The sequence below is a fragment of the Lycium barbarum genome, chromosome 3, assembly GCF_019175385.1.
Source record: "Lycium barbarum isolate Lr01 chromosome 3, ASM1917538v2, whole genome shotgun sequence".
In the NCBI taxonomy this organism is placed as follows: Eukaryota; Viridiplantae; Streptophyta; class Magnoliopsida; order Solanales; family Solanaceae; genus Lycium; species Lycium barbarum.
In genome coordinates, this window is record NC_083339.1 from 17,120,340 (window position 1) to 17,142,292 (window position 21,953).

General features: G+C 36.9%; 2 protein-coding genes across 2 annotated transcripts; both read left to right on the plus strand.

Annotated features, from left to right (window-relative positions):
* The first annotated feature begins 15,174 nt into the window (after window positions 1-15,174).
* LOC132630576 (probable glutathione S-transferase) lies at window positions 15,175-16,634 on the plus strand. The gene is made up of 2 exons (XM_060346146.1): window positions 15,175-15,641; window positions 16,085-16,634. The coding sequence occupies exons 1-2, from the start codon at window positions 15,333-15,335 to the stop codon at window positions 16,445-16,447; spliced, it is 672 nt and encodes a 223-aa protein (XP_060202129.1). The 5' UTR covers window positions 15,175-15,332; the 3' UTR covers window positions 16,448-16,634.
* A 975-nt stretch (window positions 16,635-17,609) lies between these two features.
* Window positions 17,610-21,628, plus strand: LOC132630416 (uncharacterized). The gene is made up of 8 exons (XM_060345993.1): window positions 17,610-17,670; window positions 18,077-18,258; window positions 18,438-18,628; window positions 18,791-19,341; window positions 19,411-20,000; window positions 20,160-20,547; window positions 20,880-20,948; window positions 21,531-21,628. The coding sequence occupies exons 1-8, from the start codon at window positions 17,610-17,612 to the stop codon at window positions 21,626-21,628; spliced, it is 2,130 nt and encodes a 709-aa protein (XP_060201976.1).
* The last annotated feature ends 325 nt before the right edge of the window (window positions 21,629-21,953 follow it).

The window sequence follows — 21,953 nt, forward strand, 5'->3', positions numbered from 1 at the left end:
TCCTCGTACTTGCAATTGAGTCTTTGGCTGTACACATACACACATTATACACGCGAGTTGTGCTTTGCGCTCCTCCGAACCTTCTTCAAACTCCTTAGTTTCAGAGATTTGTGGGCTAGTCTTACTACTTGTCATCTCGCAGTTTTTCGAATATTCTTTATCAGCTTAGGTGAATCTACTCTTAGAATTCTTAGGCCGTTGTATGTAAAATTTGGATCACTGCTCTAGCCGGATTAATTTCATTCTTTATTTGTCACACATTCTTTATTTGCTACATGCTCTTTGCATCTTACATATTTTTTTATTTGTTTTACATACTAAATTTATTAGACATTCTTTGGTTGTACATATATACTAGACATACCTTCTTCCGCCTCGTCTGCTTTATCGGACAATTTTGGTTGACTTGTGTTGAGCTTGGAACCTTTCCAAACCCCCACGCCCATTTTTTGGGCTTTACGACCATCGTCACAGCCACATTATTTTTCATACCCATGTCCGATCTTTGTACCATCGTTTTGACTTTATCAGTCTTTTTTTTAATACAAAATGGTCTTGTACATTCTTTCCATCTCTGGAATGCACTTTTTCATATGCAAACTCTTGTACATAACCTCATTTCTTTTCAATACAACCACTAATTCATAGAAATCATACAAATCACATACAACACCGTATCTGCCCGAACTACGTCTGACCTGATTCTTGTCCTGACAAGATACGTAGGCAACCCTACATAAGGGTTCGGTCTCCCCACTGTTTCAAAATAATTCACCAGAATAAAAACTGGGACAATTATTTTGGAGCAGTTCAAAGACGCTCTCCAAAAAGGCTTCTAAGAGCGTTAATCAACCCCTTGAAATCCAAAACCAACAGTGCCAATACCAGCCTTACCCCTACCATCACCTGGCTTTGGTCCCAAAATCTGGGATATAAGCTGTTTTTCTTCTCCCAAGCATAGCAGGCCATGGAACTTTGGCTTGTTGGTGTTTATTTTTCAACCCCAAGGGTTCAACACATGTAAATACTCCCCCCCTCAACTATACAATAATCGTGCCAACTGACAAGAAGTAATGTCAAAGCTCCGCAAACAGTTTGGTACCCAATCATTGCAATCTTACCGATGGGCGCGGAGTATTTTTAGAAACTCCGTAAAAGTCGGCATCCCCTCTTATCACCTTGCCAGCAGACGCGAATTGTTTTTAAAGTTCCGTTGACGTTGACATTTCCTCATAGCCAGCCATGCCAATGGACGCAGAGTAATGTCAAAACTCTGCCAACGTCCAACCTTCTCCTCCATAACAATCTTGTCAACGTATTGGAGTAGTGTCAAGGCTCCATCTACGGTTGGCATCCTTCTTTTCGGCTGCCTGTTAGAGTATTTTCAAAGCTCTAACTGTGACCGGCTCATTTCTCTAACCGCCTGTCAAGGTATTTCCAAAGCTTGGCAACGATCGTTCCCCTTTTCGGTCGCCTGGCCATAGTATTGTCCAAGCTCTGATCTTACGATTGGTCCTTTCCTGGATAATTTTCAAAGCCCCGTGCCTACGATTGACACATCTTTCTACCGTCTGTCGGGGTACTTGCAAAAAACTGCCTTCAATCGGCACCTCTTCTTATATCTTATCTGCAAGAACTACGCACACCTGATTCTCTTCTTTGATAAGATACGTAGGCAACCCTTTTGGGTTCGGTATTCATTATTCAAAAAAAAAAAATCAGAAAAAAAAGTTCGAAAATTATTTGAAAATAAATAAAAAAATTCTTTGTTCTTACCTCTCTGAACGAACTACGCGCACCTGATTCTCATCAAAGATGAGATACGTAGGCAACCCTTCTTGGGTTCGGTACCCCTTATTCAAAAAATACAAAATAAAATAAAATTTTAGATTCATATCTTTGATTTGGTTGGTACCAACACAGTTAGGAATGTGCATAGGAAAGAAACAAGTAACAATCAATATGATGGAGAGGACTGACTTCATGGTAAACCATAGATTCTTTTGGTACCTCTCATTCACACTTTAAGTGACACTTGAAAAATTCTCTTTCATGCTTGTAAGACAAGAACAAAACCAATCTTATTGTTTCATGTGCATTGTGTGGTGAGCTTTAGATAGCGTTCAATTGCATTGCATTGTGATCTAGAACTTGGCCAGAATATCTGTTGAGGCGAAATTATGAGTAACACTCAGTATAGGAAAGGATCGTAGGCCTTCTTTGACCCGTTTGAGCCTTTCTAGCCTACCAAATGACATTATCCCTAGCATTCCCCCTTTGAGCCTAAAGCCTTTTCTTTGACAACCACATCATAAGCCTATATCATTTCTGAGTGCTTACATGCATTATCCCTCTCTTGGCCCAACCTCCTTGAGCCAGCTTACTAGAAATGTGCAATCGCGGATAAAGATCCAAGCTGAAGTTTCCAATGACAAAAAGATACAAAAGTCCCATAAAAACAAAGACGAACAACGACCTCCAAAGCAAGAACGAGTCAAAAAAAATCATCAGTCATCATTCAGGATCTCGGGTACACAACCTGTTATTCCTCTTTATTTTTCACACTCCGGCATATAACTCGGAATTAACATCAGGACTTTGGGCATACAACCCAGGTTCATTCTCTTAATCCCCAAAGAGTCTTGGCATACAAACCGAACTCCAAAAATAAAACTCCAACTTGCAAAAGAAATCACACAAGTACAAAAGGAAAGGACAACAAAACGAAACAGATCAGCATCAGAGCACACAAATACAAAGCACAACCATAGTGCAACGCTCAGGGAAAGATTAGTCAATCCTTACCCAAATGATATCTTACCCTTTTCCCAAGCCTACATTACAAACCCATAACAAGCCCTACGTGATCTTATGCCAAGGGTTCTCACATTAGTGGATACTTTCATGACGGCCAAGCCTATGGTATCACAATTGCATGCATTGAACATATTTCTGAGTAAGAGTGTACTTCTCTAGACATCCCAATGTTCAAAATACTGAATGTGTGAAAAAGGGACTTTCTTTCTAGTGAGGGCACTTGAAACATAAGGATAGTATAGTTCAAAACCTTTGCTTGAAGCAAGACGAACAACTCTTGTCGATACTTACATATGTCTGAGGTACCACTTGAAGCTATAGGAATTATCCTGAAGTAAATCTCGGTTAGTTGGGAGGAAATTGATGGTTCTTATGCACAAAACTAATTGTTGGTACCAACTGAAGTCAAGACACGATTCTCTTCACTTCTTCATTCTTTAAAAAAAAAAAATATAGGCGCCCACCTTCTAATGCGGGTATTTTCATTTCAAGTACATTTTTACAGGCGCCCACCTTCTAATGCGGGTATTTCATTTCAAGTACATTTTTACAGGCGCCCACCTTCTAATGCGGGTATTTTAAATTCAGTCAGGCACCCACCTCATAATGCGGGTATTTTAATTTCAGTCAGGCGCCCACCTTCTAATGCGGGTATTTTAATTTATGTTAGGCGCCCACCTCATAAAGCGGGTATTTTAATTTCAGTCAAGGCGCCCACCTTATAATGCGGGTATTTTAATTTCAGTCAGGCGCCCAACTTCTAATGCGGGTATTTTAATTTCAGTCAGGCACCCACCTTCTAATGCGAGTATTTCAATTCTAGTTCAGGCACCCACCTTCTAATGCGGGTATTTTAATTTCAGTCAGGCGCCCACCTTCTAATGCGGGTGCGGGTATTTTAATTTCAGTCAGGAACCCACCTTCTAATGCGGGTAATTTAAGTTCAGTCAGGCACCCACCTTCTAAAGCGGGTGCCCACCTTCAAATACGGGTATTCCATCTCAAAGCTCTGGCACACAAAGCAGAGTATGCATCAGGATCTCGACACACAACACGAGACTTCATTTCATTTCAAGGCTCTGACACACAAACCGGAGTATGCATCAAAGTCCTCACACACAATCCAGGACCCCTCTACATTCAAAGCTTTGGCACACAACCCGATGTTTTCATCAAGGTCCCGACATACAACTTTGTAGTCCATTTTAATCCATTGCTCTGAGTTTGGTCACTCCTATAGCAATACATCATTTTCCTCCCCAAATCATTTTTCCAAACTACAATCGGTCTGACTCCCATTTCAGGGATATATAGGTAGCTCGAATTCGAGCACGACTGTTCTTCGTCCCACACCTGTTAGGACCACTCCAACAACATTGGGGAAAAATTTTGATCGGACGATCAAAATTTTCCACAACATCTATTAGTCATCATTTTTCAAACTACATTGACCTGATTCATGTGATTGACGAGATATGTAGGAAGCTCTATGCAGAGTTCGGTCACATCGGGGCGAGAATCATTCTTTCCCCAGAAAGTATACAATCTTGCACCCTCCCAACATTTCGTAGCTCGACACTAGGGCAATTTTGGAAGCGATGACGTGGGGTACGTGAGTGTTTTCGAACCTGAACAATCCTTCGCTTTTTATCATTTTTCTTTTTATCACAACCCCTCCGACGGATGGAGAACATTGTCAAAGCTCTATCAACGTCTGACTTCTTTCTCCGTACATATACTTTTAGTTATTCTTTGCCGAGCCAAAATAGGCTACACGTCAACGTCTTCGTCCCAAAACTCTTTCATCGTCTCCGGTCGAAGAGGGACAAGCAGTTGACACCTAATTTTGGCTCGACGTGCTTAAAATTAACGTTTTGGGGGGCCCTGATTCGTTAAAGAGCGCAAAATACATTTTTTCATATTTTTACATTTTTTGACAATTTATTGATGATTATCCTTATTTTAGGAATTTTATCAATTTATTGTCATTTTTTTCAAGAATCATTATTTTGCACATGTACAGAGCAATACTACTATTTTGTGCAATTAATAATGGTCTCTTTATTTTATAGAGGTACATTTTTTATATCTTATACATTAATATTTATATTTTATACTTACATTATTATTTATACATGTATTAATTAACTATATTTTAGTACAGTTCGTCAGTGCAGAGAAAACCGAAGCAATTAATTTTTAAATGTAGAGCAAAAATTCGATCAAGTCAAGGTCTCGTACCTTTTAAAAAGTTGACATTTGAGGTGATGGGTTGATTTCTTGATCCATTGGTTAATGCATTTTTAAACAGGGGTTAAAAGGGGTAAGGGAATAAGAGGCTGCATTCTTTTATTTTTTGGACAATAGTAGGGGCTATTTTATACTATAAAGAAAAGGGAGGGGCCTTTTATTCCACAATAATAAATATTTTCAGATTTTTTACTCCTCCCTCTTCTAAAAAACCCAAAACATTTTTCTCCCCCTCCTCACTTATCTCTAAAAACCGCCGCCTCCCTCCACGCTGGAGCTCCGAGCTCCGGCGAACTCCGACGCAACCCACCAGTCGCGAACCCCCACTGCCCCACAACTTCATCTTCCTCGTCCCTCAACCATACCGCCACCACGACACCTCCATCAACCACCACTGCCCCATCACGCGCCACCATCACTACCAACCAACAACGCCAAGCTTCGACGAACCACCGCACAACCACCACAGTCCGACTCCCTTTCCCCTTTTCTTCCCACTGCCCTTTTCCCCTCCAACTCCAACTCCGACGAAATCCGCAACCAAACACCACCACAACTCCGCCTACGAGAAACCAGTCCACACCATCACAATGCCACTGCTCACTCCGTCTCCCTTTCCCCGCTAACGTTTACTATGTTCTTGTGTTTTCAGATTTCTCCGACGAACAACTAGCAACCAAACACCACCACTTTGTCTCCTCTTTTTTTCTCGTCGACAACGCCAAATGACCGCGAACCATCAACTTCGTCAACACCCACAAACTGCCTCGACACCACTGCCAAACAACACTATTCACACCCTTTTGCTCCCTCCCTTCTCACTCCTTCACATCAAAACTCCCACCATCTCCAACGACCTTCATTGGTCGCCTATTGTTCATTTGCTGTCCGTTGGTTTTTACCCCATTTTTACTACTTTAACTCCATTGTTATCTGTGTTCTTGTACAATTGTGGGCGTGCTTGAGCTACTGGTTACCATTGTTTTTTGACTGATTTCATGCCATTTTGCTTATCTCCAAAAGGCTACTTCAGCCATAGTAGCTACTGCTCTGTTTTGGTTAATTGTTTGTTGCACCTGTTGACGTTTTTGTACTGTTTTTTACATATTACCCCTTTAATGATCTTTCGACTGATTTTTACATTTTGTTTACTAAATAATGTTGATTTTATGTCTGAGAAATGCTACTCCGTTGGGTAGCCATTGGTATTGTGTTTAAACCTTTCTCGGTTGTGAAACTGTTATTGACACTTTCACCCCTTTTTATTATTTTACTAAATCGATTTGGGCGAATACTAAACCCAAATGGCCGATGAAGAAATTTCCGTCGATTTCCAAGGCCTCCCATGTACAAACGACGGGTTTTTATTTTAAGTTTATTTATCATTTCTTTAATTCATTAGATAGTTATTTATTCTCTTACTAACACTTTTACTAAGTGTTTATACAGGTATCCGGAGATACATCTGAATATGACACTCGGAAGGAACCCGAAGACTTCATCGAATCAGTGTTTGTATTTACTTTCCGCATTTTTTTATAACTGTACAAACATAAACTCAACGTATAGTGGGAACTTTATTTTTGGAATGACGGGTTGATATATTTATTTACTTGTCGCCTTGTTTGTTAAACTTAAAATTGTCATTCGCTTTAGGCAAGACTTAGGCCGTCAATACTTTCATAACTGTATTAAATTGACTTGGTATAAATACTTTGTTAGATAAATTTACACTTTTGACGTTTAGGCAAAACATACTAGTCCCTCCTTTATTTTATATTATTTATACACTCTTAATACAACTTACATTTTATATTGTTTCGTGTACACTATTACATATTTTAATTAAGTTAACTTCACATTTTGACGCTAGGCAAATATTAAGTCTTCTATTCACAAATCTTTTATTCTTTAGAGGCATTACACATTTTCACTCATTTTTTATCCACAATCTCTTATACTTATTTTTTACCAATACTTTTTACAATTATTTTGTTCCTTATTCTTTTGATAGGATATTTATTAAACAAACACTCTTTTTAACTAAACGGTAGAAACAAGTCAAATAAACTTTACTTTTCTGAATAATTTTGCTATATAAACTCTTTACACCAATGAATATTTGTAGATTATTTTTTTACATTCTTTATGGACTAATATACCTAGTTGTACAATTCTTTAGACATTTTATGTTCGATATACACTCTTTTATTCTTGAAAATACATTCTTTATTTATTTAATATTCATACATTCTTTCATAGACGCACATTCTTTATATCCTTGATATATTTATTTTACATAGTCTTACATTTTTTTTATATATTCTTAATATAGTTACACATTCTTTACACTATATATATATATATATATATATATATATACACTCTTTGTACTAACAAATATACTTTTATACTTACGAGGTACATTCTCTTTATACTCTTTTATATATTCTTTTTTACTATACATTCTTTATGAATACTTGATACTTGATATAAATACATTTTTATACACTGTATATACTTAGTATATTATCACTTAGTGTAGATTTTCATGAAGTCATAACATTTTGAAAACAGGTAATAATAATGATAAACAGATAGATAATCCCCCTCTAGTTTTCAGTTAAACTAAGTTTAGGGACTGTCTTCGGGCAGACTCTGAGGGATGCTTAATACCTTCCCCTCGGGGTAAATAAAACCCTTATCTAGAATCTTATAGGTTAGTGGATTAAAAATGGAGTGGACACACAAATACATATAGGTTTCCTATTTTTCCTTAAAAATTAGGTGGCGACTCTACCCCTTTTAAAACCAGTTAAAAGAACCGTGAAGTTGCAAACTATATTGGACCCAGTTCAAAATAGGGCGTTACAATATTCATCCTAGAACAACACAAGTGCTATTGATTTTGGTTTTAGGCTATAGAATATTTATCCATGTTATTGAAGATTGACATGAACAATTGTAAGCCTAATAGGAATCAAATGCATCAGATATGATTCATGTGTAATATGATAGATCCTTAACATGCTATATTTCCGGTGCACTTTTATCCTTTGCCATGTTCTATGCTATTATCATGTTGATATACTTGAAATGTACATAGTATACATGGTCTGTATACACTTCTGCTTATACAGGAGGGTATATCGTGTATATCGATAAGGTCTGGGGGTAATCCTCAATTTAGATGTGTTAATGTGAATATTGCTTCGGCCCATGCCTATTTTCATTTATTATGTTGTCACTTAAATGGGACTGTTTCCCCATGTTTTAGTTGATTCGTGTTGCTACTGACATTTAGGCCTTGCCTCTGCGTGTTATATCTTTATGGACTATCTGAACTCTTTATTTTGATTATTTCATTTAGTGTAAAAATGCATTTGATTTACGCCTGAACCTTTCTATGTGGTTATCCTATTTTAAACTCTGATTAGTTTAGTCATTTAAGGCCTAGATACTTTCTATCCCAGTACCCTTCTTTTTCCCTTTGTGTTGCATGGGATGAATTCTTTGGGTTGCTTCGTTTTGAAACCTGTTGGACCTGAGGCCCAACCTTCCTTCTTTGATTGAGTTCGAACCTGAGTAAGCGAAGCAAATATGTCGAAGGCCCACCTATGGGTAAAAATAGGCAATTGGTGGGCTTAGGTAGGCCCACCAGCCTAACTCTTCTTCTATATATATATATATATATATATATATATATATAGTGTGTGTGTGTGTGTGTGTGAGAGAGAGAGAGAGAGAGAGATCTTATATATTATTAGTATACTAGTTGTATGTTGTAAACAACAATTGTACATATTGAAACCCTTATGTATGGTAGAACTTAGGAAACAAGCCTAGTTACTAGGAAGTCGCCTCAAATGATTTTCCAAACTCGGTTAATTCCTAAGTGTAAGCATGAAAATTGGTAATTTAACTTTGTCACAAACCTTTTCAAGTACAAAAAATCAAATTTGATAATGTCATTAAGTTAAGTGGATCTTTTAAGAAGCAAATCATATTTTTGGGCCTTATGCCCTTTGTGAAATCTGGAAAAACAGAATGGGCTGATAAAAAATAGTTTTTGGGCCTTAAGCCCATTATTAGACCATTTGAAATCGAATTGCATAACTGATTTTGCCGTTGGGCCTTAGTGTTAAATTGGACCGAAATGGGAATAGACTTGAGGATTATTTGGACTATAAGACAACTTTGACAAAAGGTATTTGCAGAACTGATGTTAAAATTTTTGGAAAAATTGGAAGTTGAAGATTCAAAAACTTCAAAACAATAGCGACACTTTTCTTTAAAATTGTTTAAACTTGGGGAAGTTTTCAGAAAGGAAACAAGACTTTTGGGGACAAACGCCTAAACCTAAGGCTTAAAACAAGAGGAGATATACTTTGACCAATTTGAGATAAGTTGTCTTAGGTAGGAATATGGTTGACCCAATTGAGCTTCAATAAACTAAAATGGACATAATAAACTCTTCTATATACTCATACTATAAAAAAGGAGATATACTCCACTTACTTTCCTATATATGTAATAAAATTTACAAGAACTAAATTCATATCATTAGGACCAAACTAGTAGCGACTCTACTTGGGAGAAATCCTGAGTGTGTCTTGGTCCGGAAATGAAATGAGTTGAACCCTTGTATGAATTTTAAACCAAAAATCCTTTTTTCAAAGGGGACGTTTTTGCCAAAAAAAAAAAAAAAAAGAATTTATGATAAGCATGATAATTTTGCAAGAAAGGAAATACTTTAAGCAAATAAACACAATAATCACACATTGAAACTCGAAGGTCAACCGTGTTCTACGGATCCTTAATACTAGGGTGTTAAAACCTTCCCTAGGGGATCACCAAAACCTTACCTCGAACTCTGATTTAAAAGGTTTTTCTCTTATTTTGATAAACCCCTTTTACCCGATTTTCCTAATTTTCATTATAAAATTAGGTGGCGACTCTAAAAATACGAAATCCAATTAGAGCATCAACAACCTCTTAGTAGCTTTTATGCACCCGCGTAAAAGTGAACCGTAATAGTAGCTACGGTGAATAAATGGAAGAGGAAGGATATGATTGTATAAGGTCCAAAAAGTAAAAGTGGACGCGGAAACAAGTTATTATTAAAAAGAAATAGAAATGTGCCTGTATGTCGTAAAAATTTATCCGGCCATGTTACAGACCCGCTGAAAGGGCCAGTCCCATGATCCGCTTGGGCTCACAAATAAAACTTGGAGAAATTCCATTAAAAAGTTGACAATTGTTAGAAACAAAAAAGAAGAATGAAAAAAAAAACAATTTGATTATAAAAAATTTAGAGCAAGTACGAGGGCTACGTGTCTGGAGCAGCTCCAGCAGCAGGTGGTGACCCAGAGTCTTCACTCCCTAGTCTGTCCACTACAGGATCTTGGATGTCCTCGAGAGCTATCTCTGCAGCCTCCAAGTCCATTTCCTCTTCAAGCAGCGACGTAGGAAGATCAAAATCAGGAACGCTTGCCTTTTCGAGCCTATCCCTCCAGGTTTGTAGAATGGCCAAATCATGACGAAGCAGTAATTTTTTGCATTGGGCTTGAAGGCAGTCCCGGGAAACCTCAATACTGAAAAGCTGGCCTCGAATGTTGTTCAAATTCTCCTCAAACCTGGCAGCTTTATTCTGAAGACCTACATATGAGGAAGTCAGAATCTGAAGAGAATTTTCCCTGTCCCTAAGTGAATTAGCCGCATCTTCCAAGCGCATTCTCAAGGAGGCCTGGAGAGAATCAAAATCTTGAATCTCAGCCTGCTGCCTCTCAACCTCAGCCCTTAAACAATCGTTATTTTCCTGGAGCTTGACCTCGCCACGAGAGGGAGAAATCGATCGTGCAAGTTCGCAGTGGAGGTGGCACCCACATGATTCTGATAGAGGAAAAAAAAGAGGGTCAACCGGGAACACCGGGGACTTGTGAGTGATTTTACAATAAAGATAGAATAAGTATGTGAAGAAACAGATTGACCAGGTGGGCCAGTGAAGATTCCAAACTGACAACCGGAGGTTTTGAACGTGGAGATAAGCCCAAACTTCCAACTTCAACTGGTGGAATGAAGCTCCTCTGCGATGGTCCGCATACTAGGGTAGCAGGGCTTCCTGAACACAATTCAGCAGAAGAAACCTTGGGACCCCCAGATGCTTTGCTGGATGATCAGGCAAAGGGTCCTAGGGACTGCCAACCTGAGGCCACTCATCGTCATCATCAATAAAAACCACCCCGAGCTGAGCATCCTATTGTGCTTTGCACCACGCTGCCATGAGCCGGCGTCGGCTCTGCACTCTAGAGCCAATTCCTGCCGGGGAGGTTGATGCATCCTTTGGCTTACTCTTTCGGATGGAAGAAGCAACATTGACAATGTTTGACAGGGCAATTTTTCGAGTAGGCACTCTCCAGGAAGTGTTCTGTCTCACAAGAAGACCTGCAAGGAGAGGATGAATGAAAAAGGGGAACAAAGAAGAGGTATGAAGTCATACGCTATTAATGAAATTGAGCTTTGCATCCGTGACTTTTTCCCTACCACCAATCGGAGGTCATGCTTCTCCAAGATCACGTCATATTAGGAGTGGCACGCAGTAGTGCAACAACCCTACCTACTCGAAAATCCCGACTAGGAGTTCAGGCTCTACAGGAACCGCTATAAAATAGCATAGTTACAAAGAAAAAAATGGGGATTAAGCAGAAAAAAGAAACGGTATTATTAAAAACAATTGGGGGGCGGGGGGAATAGCAAGGGACTTACGAGTGTTATTCCAAGCCTCCGGAAATGGCTCGGGCACAGAATGATGAAGGTGACAGGTTCGGATCATCACAAACCTATGAAGCCATCCCTGATCAAAATCATCCTCCAGATTGACCAAGCAGCGTCTACCACGAGGATACACGTAAACCAACCCTCCTCGGAATACTCGAGGAGCATACAAGTGCATCAAGTGGTCTAGGGAGAACGCAACACCAACTTGTTCTGCCAGAATTTGAATATAGTAGACCAGGTGGCAAATTGAGGAGTAGCTTGACTGATACAAACCCGGTATCGGCGGCAAAAGTCTTCAATAATTTGGGGAATTGGGAGGTTGAAACCTATCACAAAAGGATAGGTGTAAACCATGGAGAAACCTTCGAAGTGATGGTTCATCCTAGCATCAGAATTAATTGCAGAAATTTCAACTTCGGGAGTGAAATAGCAGTCCTCTCAAACTTTGGGAATAGTATCAGCAGTTATGAAGGATTCAATTTCTTCGACCGATTGATGGTGGTCGACTACGCTAAAATCTTCATGATACTTAAACCCAGCAGGAAGGATACGACAAAGGAATTAAGATCAACTTCTTGGATTGTTGGTGACATTAGGGCTTTCCCAGAACGACGTCCAGTTGATGGAGTGTTATTTTGAGAAGAACGATTAAGGGATGAAGAAGTAGACATAGCCAGCGTCTTTGCGAGAAAGAATGAAGATAAGGAAGATTTCAAGAGAGGTTTCTCTCGTTTAAGGAAAGGAAAGATTTGGTTGAATTTGGGTTTGATCTCTTGCCTTATACACACTTAATTGAGGGAGAAGAAGCGTTTGATATTCAAAGGGGCACAACTTTCCAGGAACAACAGCTTTATGTCAGTCATTGTAATTGAAAGGTTGTCGGCGCTTTGTTGTAAGAGCATTGAATGCAAATTCGAGTTGCCTTTTTGCATAAACCCTCGGGACGATTTATTTTCCCGCCATTAAGTGGAGATAGGTCCAGTGACGTTTCAAATCCACTCTCCGGTGTCATTTGTCTCCATCGGAGAGTAGAGGGACTATCTGTATACATGACAAAAGATAGCTTGACACATGGCATGACGAGAAAGGAACACGTGGCGGTTGAAGGTGAAATGCTGGTTAGTCGTTTAACTTAATCGGAATGAGAGACCCCGGATAAACCCGGTAAACTAACCAAAGCAATTGTCTCGGGTCATTAATGAAAGATGAATGTTGTGTGACCGATCCAGATTCGAAGCAGACGTTACGATTTAGAATTAAAACATCATTTATTGTTTATTATTACTCATTATTAGAATTTAATCACGACCTACGTGTTGATGTATTTGTACTATAAAAGGAGCCTAAAGGCTTCTCGAAAGCATCATCAAATAACAGCTACTTACACACATACATACTATTCAATTTTTCACAATTAAGTTCACTTTAGCATTTTCTTTGTACCGGTTTAACATTAATTCTGCAAGGCCAAAGCATACAGTAGTTCCACCGGAGGAAAACCTATCAAAGGATTCTCTCCGAGGATCAACTAAGCCTAGGCTTATTTAATTCATTATTGCTTATAATTCTTCACTGATTTATTCATTTGATTTCTCTAGTCATTGTAAGCAATTTTATTCACTGTTTATAACAAATCAAATATCCTTTAGACCACAAATAAATTTAACTATACTCCTTTTTAGGGTAAACAATTCTTACTAAAAATATCTTTTGGTTAAATTAGCCCCACAATTCATACATACCTTACTTGATAGAGAAAGCTAGCTTAGCCAGCAATTCGCATACGAGGAAGTGTCGTGTAATTGTGGTACTCCCTCCGTCTCAAAATATTTATCGCATTTTTCATTTGCACGTCCATTAAGAAATCATTTATAAAGGTTACATTTTGATTATTTTATTCTCTTAACATATTTCATTATGTTCTTTCTCCTCAATAAGTATTACTCCATTAATAATGAAACCTCTTAAATGTTGGTATGTGAACTCACAAAATCAGCCAATTGATGTAATTAATATAAAAGTAAAATACGAAAAAGCTATTTAATTTTTATCTTGAGTAAATAAAACAATAAATATTTTGAGATAAATACTTTTAGTAAGAACGATAAATATTTTGAGACGGATGGAGTACTATTTTGTTGCGCAGTCAGATACAATGAATTTGTACAAATAACCATACTACAAATTTCTCATTAAATTTTGTAAAAGTACTTTTATATTTGTTGGGATCAGAAAACATTAATGAAAAGCAGGCTACAAGATTTGACGACAAAGTGGGTGACATAAGCACATAAGTCATCTTATTGTTCTCACCACGGGCACTGATTGAGATTTGGTCAAAATTTTGGCTTTTTTGTGAAGCATAAAATTGGCACATTTCTAATGAAAAATATTTATTCGTTATTTTAGGTCAGATTAAATAATTTAATTTAGAGAGTTATTATTTAAAATGCATATTATATAATTATTTTAAGTAATAAAAGTGTACATAGAAAATATATATTTTGCACCTAATTTGACAAAAATATTAAATACAAGTAAATTTTGTTAATTACAAACTAAAGTGAGAAAGTGAGGTAAAGGCTTACGCCACATCTCCTGGACGTCTTCTTAATACCAAAGAATGCCTATATCCGGTATAGGGTTCCAAAAAATCAATGATTAATGCCAGAATTTAATCTGGAAACTAGGCAATAAAATGTCTTGTTCACTATATCTTACATTTTCGAACTATCAGTCTCTCCCTTCTTTTTACTATAATATGTAATAATTTGGTTTTAACAAAATCATTAAGAAAATCTAGGAGTGTCAAATGAGCACGTTCTATTGAATTTTGGGGAATTAAAATGGGCTGAGTTAAATGAGCAAGTCATTGACCCGTTCGAAAGTTACTTGAGCTGAAATAGGCTAGAACGCCGATCATAAATCAACCAGCCAAATTCTTACTAAATTTTATTTATATTTATTTTCTTATACTTTATTTGAGTACCTAATAAGTTTTTTTCTTTATTATGATTATATACTCTGTATAACATATCAAATAACTGTCTTTTTAAGTATATTTTAACAAGATTTCTTACGGATCAATTTAAACTATATATTATCAAATTTCTCCCTTAAATGAGTAACTCACGAGTCACGACCATACCTATATCATATGTCTATCTTAAAGTAATAAAGGAATACGTACCAAGCTCATGCGCTGTAAGATGGTGGATGTAAGTTTCAAATGGACCAGCAGTTTATAATAGATTAAACCTTCAACTACACATAATAATTAATTGAGGATAAGTCACCGCTCAGCATGGAAGCATAAAAAAAATTCGTCAACTGAATTGTTGATCAAGAAACATTTTACTTTCTTGGTTGCATTTATGATATTTTAAATAATTTGTCCATCTATAAAAGAAGACAAGAAATCAAGAATGAAAACACACACATAAATTCCTCAAACGTAGGGAACTAAAACACAAAGAAAATATTTTTAGATGGCAGAAGTGAAGTTGCTTGGTGTTTCATTGAGCCCTTTTAGTCGCAGAGTTGAGTGGGCTCTAAAGATTAAGGGTGTTGACTATGAATTTATAGAGCAAGATTTACAAAAGAAGAGCCCTTTACTACTTGAATCCAATCCTATTCACAAGAAAATCCCAGTGCTCATTCACAATGGCAAGCCCATTTGTGAGTCCATGATCATTGTTGAATACATTGATGAGACATTTGAAGGCCCTTCTATCTTACCTAAAGACCCTTATGATCGAGCTATTGCTCGTTTCTGGGCTAAGTTCTTCGATGAGAAGGTAATCTCTTTCTTTACCCGTCTTGGTCTTGTACTTTTAATTTCAGTATGGTTAGTTAAATTTAGTGGTGAGAAATGGAAGGGTCGGGTAAAATTTGGACATAAACCATAATGAATCAAATAAGGGTTATAACACAACCTGCTCAATATGAACCAACCTCCTCTTTTGTTTTCGAAAAAGATGTAAAAGCTAATGAGAAGTTATTATTGCATTTTGATATCTATTCACGGAATGGTATAATTGGTCATTTCTGATCAACCTGATTAGGTCAAGTCAATAAAGTTATAATTAAACTTTTGTTTAAACTTGGAAGAGTTGAGCGAATTACTAAAAAAAAATGGGTTGATTTGTTCTGAATTCACGACATGTAATGTATTCAAATTTGTAGATTAATTTGATATAAGCAGAAATATTAGAAAACTCAAGATTTGAGTGTTTTGCAGTGCTTGCCAGTACTGGGGAAAGCTTGGTTTGGCCAAGGAGAGGAGTCAGAAAAAGCTAAAGAGGAGGCTAGTGAGCTGATAAAGATTCTTGATAATGAGCTCAAGGACAAAAAGTTCTTTGTGGGCGACAAAATTGGATTTGCTGATATGGCTGCTAATTTGGTGACATATTGGTTGGGAATTATTGAAGAAGCCTCTGGAAACGTTTTGGTGACAAGTGAGAAGTTCCCAAACTTTTGTGCTTGGAAAGATAATTACAGTAACTGCAGCCAAGTCAAGGAACATTTACCTCCAAGAGATGCGATACTTGCCCATTTCAAAGCTCGCTTTCAAGCTGCAGCTGATGCCACTGCTCCCAAATGAACACCTCTTACTTAGTCAAATTTCTAGTTCTTGTGTGTCAATAAAACCACCTATCGAAGAAAAATAGCTTATCCAACTTCACACATAGTAGGTAGTATCTTGTGCTTTTGTTTAGCTAGTTTGTCAGTGATTGCCTGTGAGTGTAATTTCTTCCAGCTATTAAATAAGAGTCATCTTTTTATCTTCACTTCTCCCAACTAGTGGATTTTGGTAACAAATGATGGTCGAGCAGTGGATCGAAATAACAGACGTCATGTAGAAAGCTACCAATGGTAAGTCTTGAATGACGATAAATCATATATAAAGACAAGTATACTAAAATAAGCATAATAATGTGGTTTGACAACAAATTGACATACATATGATAAAATCAATATAAAAGAAAACATAAAAAGTACTATTGAAGGAATAATCTTCCTCTAAACAAGATTCCTTAATAACTATATTTTGAATGTTATTGCATCGTTGTATGAAGGAAAGATCCTCAATTTATAGAAGTCTAAACCTTTTACTCTAAGAAAGGAATATCCAAAATAGAAGATTTATATTTTTCTTTTGGAAAAGCTAAGGTAAAATCAATAATGGTAAATTCTTGCGGTTTGGGAGATAGAGACATTACGATTGGAAGTTTTGAGTAGGGAAAAGTACATATATATACATCTTTAAAGTAAATATTTACAAAATGCGACGACAGTTTTCAGTTTACAAGGTATAACAATAGAATACTTACAAACCTATACAAAACCCAATTAGAGGCCAAACCCACGGAATCACGCACGCAAATACCGTTGGTTCCTACTCTTCCCATAATATCTCCCTCGATTTTTCTCCCCCAATTTCGCTCAATGTTTTCGCCCTATCTCTTCAGTTTTCATTGAGGATTCAAATGTGATTGAAGAAACAACTGCAACGTTGATAACACAATCAATTCCTCAATCAAAAACCATTGAAGTATCAGAAGTAATACAAATTTCGAGTTCCAAAAAAAAAAGGAGCAGGTATTTTCCTTTTTTTGTTGTTGATATTTTGTGGAAGAATACAATCTGATTTAATAGAATTCGATTGATGCATCAATTACCTAAACAAATTATCAATTATACGCGATTGAAATTTCAGAAGAACCATTCAAAATCGTACGGATCAAAGCTTTATTAGTGTAACAATGGCTGATAGCACAATGCAGTCAATAATGATACAACACAGTGGAAGATGGGACACATCAGGTGAATATATTTGAACTCCAAATACATTATGTTTTGAAGTCAATTAAAAGCATGTAATCTCGTGCATGAAAGAATTTGTATGAAAAGTTGTATGAACTTCATATAATAAGTAGATTCTGTAGTATGGAATTGATTTTGTTCAGGAAAAATTTGTCTATTGGAGAATGTATGAATTTTGGTTGAAAGTTGTATGAACTCCGTATACTAGGTAGATTCTGTAGTGTGGAACTGATTTTGTTCAGGAAAAATTTGTCTATTGGAGTATGTATGGATTTTGGTTGAAAGTTGTATGAACTCTGTATACTAGGTAGAGTCTGTAGTGTGGAACTGATTTGGTTCAGACAAAATTTGTCTATTTTAGTATGTATGAATTTTGGTTTAAAGTTGTATGAACTTCGTGTAACAGGTCGATATGTAGAATTCAAAATTGAAGGAATCCAGTACGATTCATATTCGAACTATAATGGATTGATTTCTACAATTGCTGCTCAACTGGGGATAGATACCACAGTCCAAACCATAATGATTAAATACATTGCTAGTGACCGATGCCCACCAATGATCATACACAACGACATGGGTGTTTCGGTATATTTAGATAAAAAAAAAAGTACAAAGATTTCTTCAGTAGGTTTCCTTTATGTATCACATTGGAGGATAGTGAAATGGAGGGAATTGAATTCCATCATGATGGTGAAAGTAGTTCCAGTTCAATAAACAGGGGTCGAGAAATTTAATCTTCATACATGGGAAATATTATTGAACAGATTGATATGGCTTCAAGTGAACATATTGAGTTGTTGGATAGTTGTGAAACTGAAATAATAAATGACCCTCGACATGAATTTGTTGTGGAAAAACAGATTTACAAGGATAAAGAAACACTCAATGCAGTTATGAGGCAATATGCCTTTATGAAGCAGTTTCAATTTCGGGTGAAAAGGTCTGGTACAAAAAGGTACGAACAAATATTATTGTTTATTGTAGATAATAAAAAATGTATGAAGCATGTATGTAGGTAAATCACATATATAATATAGGTGGGTGTATGAATATTGTATGATGTATGTATAAAAATGTATATTTTCAATGTTTCTGATGTGTACTTCTTCATCAATAGCTATCATCTCGTATGCCCTGGTGACAATTGTTCATGGTGTTTAAAGGCCTCAAGTCTAAATGAGTCAAGGCTTTTCAAGATTAGGAATTTCTTTGATGTGCACACATGCTTGTTAAAGGATAGAATTTATGAACAACGTCAAGCAACTTCCAATGTCGTCAGCATTATTATAATGGATAAGTATGAAGATCCAAAAACAATATACACACCCAAGGATATATCTAGGGACATGAGGAAACAACATGGTGTAACATTAACCTACATGCAAGCTTATAGAGAGAAGCAAAAGGCAATGATTATGTTACGAGGGGATCCCACCGACTCGTACAGTAAAATTCCAGCCTACTTATACATTTTACAGAAGACATATCCGGGATCGGTTGTAAGATTGGAAAAAACAGAGGAAGACCGTTTCTTGTATACCTTTGTAGCACTGGAAGCTTGTATTAGAGGATGGGAGTATTGCAGACCTATAGTGGTGGTTGATGGAACCCATCTTAAATCAACTTACAAGGGGACTATGCTAATTGCTTGTACATTGGATCCAGGAGGTTTGTTTTTTATCTTTTTTTTTTTTTTATTTTTTTATAACTGATTGTATTATTTGTGTATGGAAACAGGTAGTATACTGCCGCTTGCATATGGTATAGTTGATTCCGAAAATGATTCATCTTGGACATGGTTCTTTGAGCGGTTCAGGGATGCTTTTGGTGAGAGGGAGAACATGTGCTTTGTGTCGGACAGGCATGAAAGTATATGGAATGCGAGTGCAGCAGTGTACCCTGGGCTGCCTCATTATGCCTGTATTTGGCATTTGTGGAACAATTTAATTAAGCAATGCCACAGAAACAAAGAGCAGATGAGGAAATTATACTATGCAATGGCTAAGGCATACACCCTCCAAGAGTTTAACGAATGCATGGGAAGGATGACCAAAATAGATAGGAAGCTGAGGAGATACTTGTTTGAGATTGGTTATCATAAATGGGCACGGATACATGCAACAGTAAAAAGAACATGGACACAGACTTCAAACATAGCTAAATCTATAAACAATGCTACAGTGAATGCTAGGGAATTGCCGGTGGAAAAATTATTGGATTTCATGAGGGAATTGGTTGAAAGATGGAATGCGACGCACAATGAAGAAGCAAGGAATACATTCACTGATCTTACTAAAAAGTATCAAGAAATTATCAACAAGAATGGGGTATTATCACACCGTATGACTGTAAGATAATCCTTCTGTTAACTTATATCCTTCTTTTTTTTCTGTCATATGTGTGAAAACTCTATAATATGTGTATATATGTTGTATGTTTAGTGTATAATTTCTGAATTACTTGTACAAATGTAATTTTGATTGCAGGTACGAGCTTCCACTGAATTTCTACATACAGTGATTGATGGTGTTAGGAGGTTCACAGTGTGTCTTCGAGCTAGGACGTGTACTTGTGGAAGATTTCAACTGGATGAGATACCTTGCGGGCATGCTATGGCTGCTATAGTGTATAGGCACCAACATGGAGCAGAATATACCTCTGCCTACTACAGCAATAAGAATTTCCTAGATACATATGCAATACCAGTTGTGCCTCTTCCATGTGAAAGTACATGGGATATACCGAGGCATGTAAAGGAAGAGATTGTGTTGCCACTAGATGGTAAAAGACCACCAGGAAGACCAGCTACCAAACGAATGAAACCATTTCACGAGGGGAAATTTAAGAAATCAACAGTGACATGCAGCAGATGTGGTACAGAAGGCCACAATAAGAAGACCTGTAGCAATATTCCAAAGGGAAATTAAATAGTCGACAATGTTATGGCGGTGATATTTTTTTTAATGACAGTAGAAACTCTGTTTTTTTTAGTAACAGTAGAAACTGACTATTTTTTTTAGTAACAGTAGAAACTGAGTACAATTTTAATAATAATAATGTTGAAAAGTTGATATGAATTTGGTTATCAACATTACGTGTTTGATTTTGGTTGGCTATAATAAAATCTTATAGTTTGTCTGCAATATGTATGGTTACTATATGAATAATGTATTTAACATGCTGATGTATTGTGGTAATTATGTCAGAGCTCACATTACCTGTGGTTTGTTGGTGGACTCACTGGCTTTCACTTGTATCTAATAAGCACCAATCAGGTCAATTGCTTTACCTTGTATTCATGTTGATAAAATTGGGTTTTACCACAGGAAGGCCTTTTGTGTTTTGTCTTCTGGCTGCTTTTATACCTTTGTTGGACCCATGAATATGCTGCTATTCCTTTAGCAGAATATGATTGGGACCTTTTGATTCCTTTTTAGTGACCTTATGATGCAAGGAAAAGAGGAGGAGCCTAATGTACTACTTTCTCTATTCCCATAATTGCTTCTGCATTTTAGTATACTGTTGGACGGGAGGGTAGGGTCAAGTTGTTCCTTCGCATTTATCTATAATAGATGCAGACAGTTCTGGTGAAGGTTTTGGGCAGTTCTGATTTAGGATAAGCTGCACTCTGGTTTTCTTGCTTTTCTTTCCTTCTAATCATTTAAACCAAATAATCTGTTTTGGTTGGGTGGTTATGCATCAGGTTTCTTTTAGTCAAACTACTGTCTATATAAGTTAAAGTAAAATAACTTTTAGACAAGGTGTCTTGCAGTGAGATCCCACACAAAACTTGACACCTAAATATGTCAGAGCTCACATTAAATTATTTTCAATTTGGCATTTCTTACAATCTGCAGAACCTGAAGCAAGAGCAGCTACACGATTCAAAACGCCTCTCAAACCAAATTGTATGAAAGACGTATCCAATATGATTAATAAACTCAAAGATTCATAGCAAGATGAGTTACAATATTTGCATAACAAAACAGGCAAAAACTTAAGATGGATCCCGACAAAATGTATCATACCCAGTCACCAACAAACTATGTTTTTACATCAAACGCTACAAACTAGTAACTCTAAAAACTAATTTTTCACTTTTCGTTTAGGTCTCGGTAATTTTTCCCACTGGGGGACAGGTTCCTTGCGAATTCTTGGCCCACCTAATTTACCGGTAACCAATCCAGTGGCTTCACACTCACTAATAGCTCCAGCATCCTGCTTTTGCCTTGCATAATCCCACAGTAGGGCACCATACCTACTACGGTGAAGATGATGAT

Bases quoted from the DNA above. Each gene is read 5' to 3' on its own strand.
- LOC132630576 (XM_060346146.1), top strand. From the start codon at position 15,333: ATGGCAGAAGTGAAGTTGCTTGGTGTTTCATTGAGCCCTTTTAGTCGC. The intron at 15,642-16,084 runs GTAATCTCTTTC...AGTGTTTTGCAG, and splicing joins CTAAGTTCTTCGATGAGAAG to TGCTTGCCAGTACTGGGGAA.
- LOC132630416 (XM_060345993.1), top strand. From the start codon at position 17,610: ATGGCTGATAGCACAATGCAGTCAATAATGATACAACACAGTGGAAGA. The intron at 19,342-19,410 runs GTTTGTTTTTTA...GTATGGAAACAG, and splicing joins TTGTACATTGGATCCAGGAG to GTAGTATACTGCCGCTTGCA. The intron at 20,548-20,879 runs GTACAGAAGGCC...TAATTATGTCAG, and splicing joins AGTGACATGCAGCAGATGTG to AGCTCACATTACCTGTGGTT.